The sequence below is a fragment of the Penaeus vannamei genome, chromosome 25 (assembly GCF_042767895.1).
Source record: "Penaeus vannamei isolate JL-2024 chromosome 25, ASM4276789v1, whole genome shotgun sequence".
NCBI lineage: Eukaryota > Metazoa > Arthropoda > Malacostraca > Decapoda > Penaeidae > Penaeus > Penaeus vannamei.
Window position 1 is genome coordinate 37,514,263 of NC_091573.1, and position 7,500 is coordinate 37,521,762.

Consider the following 7,500-nt stretch of genomic DNA (forward strand, 5'->3'; position numbering starts at 1 on the left):
AAGTACTCTTATCAACTCTTCTTACCAGTAGGTAACATGGGCCTGAAGAGCAAATATATACTCATTAAAGCTTTCATATGGCTTCTCTTGCAAGACATAGTCAATTCTGCGTCCTTGATTCAGACGTCCAACTGGGATCTTTAACTCTCCCGAGGCTCCTTGCTGTGACTCATCATCCGACAAGAAAAGCTTCTCTGCCAGAGCCTATGAGGAAAAAAAAAAAAAGTTAAAAGACTATATATTGAACAAAGTAGAAAATATATAAACTTGTAAGACCAAGTCATGCATCTGTAACTAACCTCATCCACTTCCTTCTCTAAACTTGTATTTGCAGATGTTGAGCTTCCACTATAAAATTCATAGAGGCGATTCCAAGTGCTCTGGATGGAGTCCACAATTTTTTGTTTGACCTCAGTCCCAACTCTTTCTATGGTCTCCTTCAATTCTATTAATGAAAATGTTTTTGTTTAATTAGCAGTCAGATACAAAAAATGTGACACTGAAAAACTGACGTATTATATATCATGAAATTTCAAAGCATGAAAAACTATTAGGACTCTACAAAACTCTCCTTCATTCTATATCATGTATTTAGCCCAGTCTAAGAGACCTAGTGAACTTTATAATACTAAACAAAATAGAAGAGAAAAGCAATATACACCTGGCTCCTTATGATGAACTAAAATACTCTGATTATTCATAATATATTTCCATATAATAATAATATCAACTATTGGTGCATCTGACTTTTTATCAGTTAACCCTATCCATACACTTACAACCCCACTGACATCATAGTGATAGGCCAGTTTCCTGTGGTCTGGCCTTCGTGACATGGCTGGACATCAGCTTGGAGGGGTCAGTGGCCCAAGAAAACTTTAAAAGAAATTTCTCAATTGTACTTCTTCCTTTAGAAATATTAGACCTGAAAAACCCTTTTGAACCATTGTGAATTCTGAAATCCCTATTTTGAGGAACTCACAATGGAAAGGTTAAACATAAGGAATCACACAGGATTACCTTACCTAAATGCATTCTCTTTCTTCCCTTATGATGGGGTATCAAGACAGGTCGTAGATCTGTGAGACTAGGATCTATGAGAGTCTCAAGGCGGTATGCCACAGGGTCAAATGGGTGGAATATGTTGAAGACTCGCTTGCAAGTGGGTAGCTCAAAATCCACACCTATTGTGTCTATGCCTCGAACTGTGATGAACATACCTGAAATACCCGGAAAATAGTAAATGAAGATAAATATATAACTTTTACTTGAATATAAATCCTCTTATTAAACTGAATTGCTTATACTTTTTTTGTCATAGAATGTGGGACAATTACAAAAAAAAAGGAGAAAAATAACCACGCAGGATATACTAGCTTTAGATTTCTAAATTGATAGGCAAATTCCAAATGACAGCTCATTATCCAAATAACCAAAGACCAATCAGGCTTACCAATGGGAGATCCCATGAGGAAGAAAGCATCTGGTTTGAATGAGATCTGAGGATATGTGATAGAGGGTTGCCCTGTACCTTGGCCACCCATGACATAGTTCACTGGGGATGTAACTGAGTCCGTACGGTCTCTTGCACAAATACTGTGGCTTTCCTAAAAAGTGTCAAAAAGTCAGACAAAGAAAAATATACACAATCAAGCAATGAGATATAGTAATTAAAAGGACTTTGTTAATTATGTAAAGTGGAACCAGTAGTGCAATATATTAAACAATAACACGGTAAGATCATAATCTAGTACTGGATGATATGGGGGTGGAAAATCAAATATTACTATATGACATCACTCAAGTAGCACATTGTCATTGATTGTGTGATGTCACAATTTGTTAGCACAAATCTATGCCAATGACTGCTATTAACATCTATTTAACTGATCTGTGTTCAATGACATAAATGTTAGGCAGAACTATTTCTGCCTGCAGCAAGGTATTTGTTAACATTGTTTTATGCAAATGAATCTAGGTTGGAGTCCTGTTTATGTAATACATTTCCCATTTAAGCACAAATGTTCACCTAAACAACACCCATAAGCTTAGTTATAAGTATTTCATTTAATTTAGCCATCCAACAGAACACATATATCTTTGAACAGACTTAACCAAGTAATTAATCTTAAATGATTAATTCAAACTTTGGGGATAAGCTCACTGTAAAAACATAATCCAAAAGTGCAAGCAATTTTTTTATCCAAGACTTGGTTGCGGTGGGATACCATCAGCTGGATGCGGGGAATACCTTATATCATAAATGACTTATAGGAAGAGGCCAATCTGATGAAGCCGTTTTTAATGTAAAAATAATGAAAGCCCAACACATACATGAGTATTGCGGAAGATTACCAATCTGTAATATCACACTACTTCTAAGGGAGCTTAAAATTTACCAGAACTAGCTATATCATGTATCATATTGGAATTCAAACATCAACTTCAGGTTTCACATCTGATGAGAGCTGCTACATAATCTTGATGATACACCTTTCTTATCTTCTTTGAGACAAAAATTTAAAGAAGATAACATTGATGGTGTTTAGCACCATTATCTTTATGATGAAAATCATGAAAAAAAATTATAATAATTAATAATAAGAATAATAATAGCAACAAAAAAATGAATACCAAATCCTTACCACTGCTGGTGAGGGTTCAGTGTTTGGTGAATCTTCAGCATTTGGAGACTGGTGCATAAGGAGGTCAAACAAAATGACAGAACCAAGAGAATGCCCACCCAGGGAGACGGGCCCATTGAAGGATGGATTCCGCTCACAGAATAATGTATATAAGCGGTTTAACTCAGATGCCACAGTATCTACAATATGCTGAAAAGACAACAAGATTAACAGAGAAAGAAAAATAGCATAATAGAAAAGTGCCATAGCAAGAGTTGATACTTTAGGTATTTTCACTTTCCAGTCAAGTAAATGCTTGTCAGCCACCCAACATTCTATTATATTACTAGTCTGACATGTCTCATCAATGGACTCTTCACTATGGATTCATGACCTCATTTATAGAAAGAAATTACATGTATTCCTATTTCTAGTTTTCTCTACAGAATCAACAGCTTAGTATTAAAGTTGGCTTCCATTTTCCAGTATCATTATTAGTATCCACTTGCTTACCTGACAGTAGATTGGGCTTGTAAAAAGGAGAACATCTAATATGGTGTCATTGGTAAATTCACGTAGCTTAGGTATTGACCTCAAGGTGATTGGCTTCAACTTCTCATCTATTCCTGTTGCATCCCCATGAAGAGCCTAAAAAGTTACATTTCATTATATTCATATTTGCTTCATCATAAATTTCTGACATTACAGTCATTCTTGTTTATAGAAAAGTTTTCTTCCACAGTTTTCAACCACATGAAAACCAATGCTTATCTTTTAGTAATAAAGTGTATCAGAAGTCCAATCCATACCTTGTGCCAGGATACAGGTAATATTTCAACTCTTCCGATCACTCCCATGTCAACTGACTGCTTGAAGTGTGTACTCAATAACTGTTGGCCTAACTTCCGGAAATCATCAACTGGAAGAAAATTACAACATAAATTATTAAAACCTAAAAGGATAAAATGTTTTGTTCTTGTTATCAATATTGCTTAGCATTGTCAATATAATAATCTTAGCTTAAAATATGGAAGTATAATGTATGTGATATCTTTACAAGACATATAACCTGATATAAAATGTCTTGTACAGCATCTATTTTTCTTGCTTTTTGTTTTGAAGGAAAGAAATGTCACTTTCAGTGGGATAAAATCCAAGAGGATAACCATGTAGCTAAAAAAAATAATTCTTCTCCCATTTGCTTAAGCATCATCACAACACCGACTGTCTAAGATTAACAAAGTCTTGTTTTGATGTTGGATGAATTTTTTCTTTTCATTTCTTGTTTCTTCTTTTAGGCTCAAAGTGAGATAATAATCTGCATAGAAAGGAACAACAATTTCAAATCAGATATATTTCATGAATTTATGTTCAGCAATAATTCTAGAATTTAGTATAAGACTACTATACAACTAAAAATATTTTTTTCTTTGGTATTTGTTAATGAAAACCCTGATTACATCAAATTACAAGTTTATGAAATTGAAGAAGTGTAAGCTGAATGTGTGTGGCACAAAATTCACAAGTATCAATTTAATATTCTGTTCTAGAACTAAAGTCTATTTACTGAAGAAAAACAAAATAAGCTATACAAGGTATTACATGGTTTTCTGATGCAAGAATTCATATCTTTCGCAATATATAATTCAACCTCATTATCTAAATCTGCAATTACTTGAAAAAAGTAATTTCAAGCAAACTTTTTAAAAATATTGGAATGTGCATTTCTAACCTTGCAGACATTTTGTAATAATGAATCTACAGTAATGCAACAACAGAAGATACTCATTTCATCATTCTCTTCATCAAAAGAATAAAGGCAATACAAATCTATAGGAGAGCTGCAAGCAAAATAAAATATATTTGCCAAATACAAGCAAAAAAAGTGGTAGCCTTACCACACTGCTCAACAGGTCTGAAGCGCAAATCACACACAGATCCTATGCCATGGACAAGGAACAAAAGATGGTCTATCTTCTCTGCTTCACCATCAGAAATGTCAAAATCTTCAGTTCCTCGTTTCACTGTCAGAGGTGCCTGAGAGCCCTGGTAAAAGGAAAAATATAAAAATCAAGTTAAATACTGCATCAAAGCTAAGGTGATATGAAGAAAAAAAAGTCTTAATATTTTTAATTTCTTCACCCTTCTGGAATTCATCAATGTCTCCAAATATTTATGTAAATCAGATGTGCATGTTTATAAAAAGAGATACTGAAATCAATGAGAAATTTGATCTTTTACATAGCCAATAACTGTAAATATACCTGAACTGTGAAACAAAAAGTATAATCTATATCTTCTAAATTAGCTCAGAATTTCATATAATAATCCTTAAATATATCTTGACATCTCTTGGTTGATTGAACCCTTCTTTACCAGCCACTCACACCATGTGAACATACTGCTGCTATCCCAAACCAGATGTACTAATCATATGAGTGCTTTTCAGATTGGTATAGTCTCTATCAACTAGCCTACACTACTTAACTTCCCTTAGCTTAGCATTGTCATTCAAGTTATCTATACCACTATCAGCATGAAAATGATCCATAGTAGTATGGAACAAAATCAAGTGAACCAACTGTATCAAAGGAAGTATGAACCTGACATGAGCATTTGGATCATGGTTGGTCATCATCAACTGTTTTCACTTATCAAAATTAGACTAATCATTAATGTTGTATAACTAATAAGTAAGTAAAGTGATTACTATAACAGAAATATCATAGTTGAGCGTGTGAAAAACTGGGTAACTCATGATTTCCATGACCCTCTACAATACTAATTGCTGATGGGCTAAATACCCTGGTTATTGCTATCAAATAGCACAAACAAAATCACTATGCATCTCAAACACCTATCCCCTCTTATGTACATTTATAAATTCAGAATGGTACAGGTATCTTGGCATGTGCATGTAAATTAAAACATACTTTTGGTGAAGGAGGGGTTAAAATGGAATTCTCTCACATTGTACAACTACTAATATGTTGTTTTAAAAAAATGTAGATCCACATAGCTTTAGAAATTTTAGTCTTGCTCAGTTATTCCTCTTCTCTGTAGAATACTCATAAAGAAAAACGATCATTGTAGCCATAATGGAAAGATAAAAACAGCAAATTAATGGACCAAATAACAGATATGATTAACTCACATTGACAGAGATCCCAGTAGGAAAGTCTCCCTCAACCCCTTGATAGTGAAGCATGACTCGAGTGGAGTGAATCATTATCCTGTCACCATCCTTGAGATCAACCTGCTTATGCCAGCGGCCAGATAATACTGCATCCCGGTATTCCTCCTAGAGAGAGAGTAAGAATGAAGAAACCTTTTGATTATTAAAACAAAAAACTTTTCCTTGGTCTTGGAAAAGCTCTTTCCAATAAGCAATTTTTTGATAGCACATAAAATGTTACAAAAGAGTTTATCAAGAAAGCATTCACTCATTCTCTCACTAATACTAGCACACCCACAGTTACAAGCAGTAAAAAAAATGTGCAATGCTCTCACCTCTAATTTCTCTGCCACATCTTCATCATAAGGTGTTGGTTGTGCATCTAGCGGGCCTTTCTTAAACCAACTACAACGCCGCACTGGGCAAGGTTCTGCATCATCCCAAAACACAGCTCTACGCAACCTTTCACTTATACATACATCGTGCCGACCACCATCAGTTGCCAAAATGTCTGTGCTACCTGTGTAGAGACAAAAAGAAAGCTAAAATTATTAAAAACTAAAAATAGACAAAAAGACATATTAGCTGATTGATAAGCAGACAAATTTTGAACAGTAGGATGGATATAACAGAAAGTGTGACTGAAATCAAAGGAAAGTGGGAGACTTACAAATCTTCACTCAATTAAGTGAACACCTACGCACAACATGAAGCACACACTCAGTATATGTTCAATCATATTACATATCTAGATACATTTCCCCATTTCTTAAACCCTTCACAGAAAGGGTATGGTCAAACCACCCCCTAAAAGTCTTGTGTTCTTGAACTATAATAATCAAATGCAAAGAGAGCAAAGAACAAAGGCTACTAGCACAGACCCCTTTTTCTCCTTCTTCCCCATTTTGATTACACATACACACATCTCCCAAGAATTCACATTCAATGGTGCTTTCTAATGAACTCATTTCACTATCTATTTGTCCATTCTCAATATTTTACAAGAAGTATGTAAGATGCTTTCAAAATATTTCTTAGATACAAAAAATACATTCAACCTTCTCTATAAAATGAAACCACAAAATCGAAATACCATATAAGATGTCACGGCTCTACTCTTGGAACTAACCTGTTCGATGAGCATCTTCCAAATTAAAGGAATCTGTAAAGCTGAATGGCTTCCATATGGGAGGCTGGCCAACTGCATAAAACCAGTGATGCATCACTGGGTGGTACATGCCATCCTGACTTGGTGGATTACTAGCCTATAATAGGAAAGTCCAATGTTAATAAGGTTTTTGGCACACTGTGGATGAAAATCCCATTGATTCAATTATGAATTTTACCATTTACCAGCAACCTATTAAACAGATATCATTATACCTAACCCTTACAAACTGGATGATGTGACCAAGTCATAATAAAATTTGACTTGAGGGACAGTGATATGGGAAAATTTGGCTGAGGGCCAGGGTGATGGGGACTTGCCATCATGAAAAAGACTTGCCATGAGTGCACAAAGCTCTTAAAGGGTGATTAGAGTCAATGGGCATTTAGGAAGGGGCTTTTACTTTATTTCCATCAATAAACAAGTGTGGAATGTACCATCTGTCAGCTATGAATGGAAGAGTGCCGGTTCCAGAGAGGACACTATTTCCATGTTCATGCTCATATTACGGCCTGCCATGATTGGCAGTGCAG

At 34.9% G+C, this 7,500-nt stretch overlaps 1 protein-coding gene across 3 annotated transcripts in view; it reads right to left on the reverse strand.

Annotated features, from left to right (window-relative positions):
- Positions 1-7,500, reverse strand: part of PAPLA1 (Phosphatidic Acid Phospholipase A1) — a 16,702-nt gene that overhangs the window by 1,830 nt on the left and 7,372 nt on the right. For all 3 annotated transcript variants that reach the window (XM_070139563.1, XM_070139565.1, XM_070139564.1), the window contains exons 4-14: positions 6,929-7,064; positions 6,135-6,319; positions 5,779-5,925; positions 4,523-4,670; positions 3,434-3,543; positions 3,138-3,272; positions 2,646-2,834; positions 1,454-1,607; positions 1,026-1,220; positions 300-445; positions 26-204 (exon numbers count right to left, since the gene is read on the reverse strand). In XM_070139563.1, coding sequence (XP_069995664.1) covers positions 26-204; positions 300-445; positions 1,026-1,220; positions 1,454-1,607; positions 2,646-2,834; positions 3,138-3,272; positions 3,434-3,543; positions 4,523-4,670; positions 5,779-5,925; positions 6,135-6,319; positions 6,929-7,064 — 1,724 coding nt within the window. The remainder of the gene's footprint in view (positions 1-25; positions 205-299; positions 446-1,025; positions 1,221-1,453; positions 1,608-2,645; positions 2,835-3,137; positions 3,273-3,433; positions 3,544-4,522; positions 4,671-5,778; positions 5,926-6,134; positions 6,320-6,928; positions 7,065-7,500) is intronic.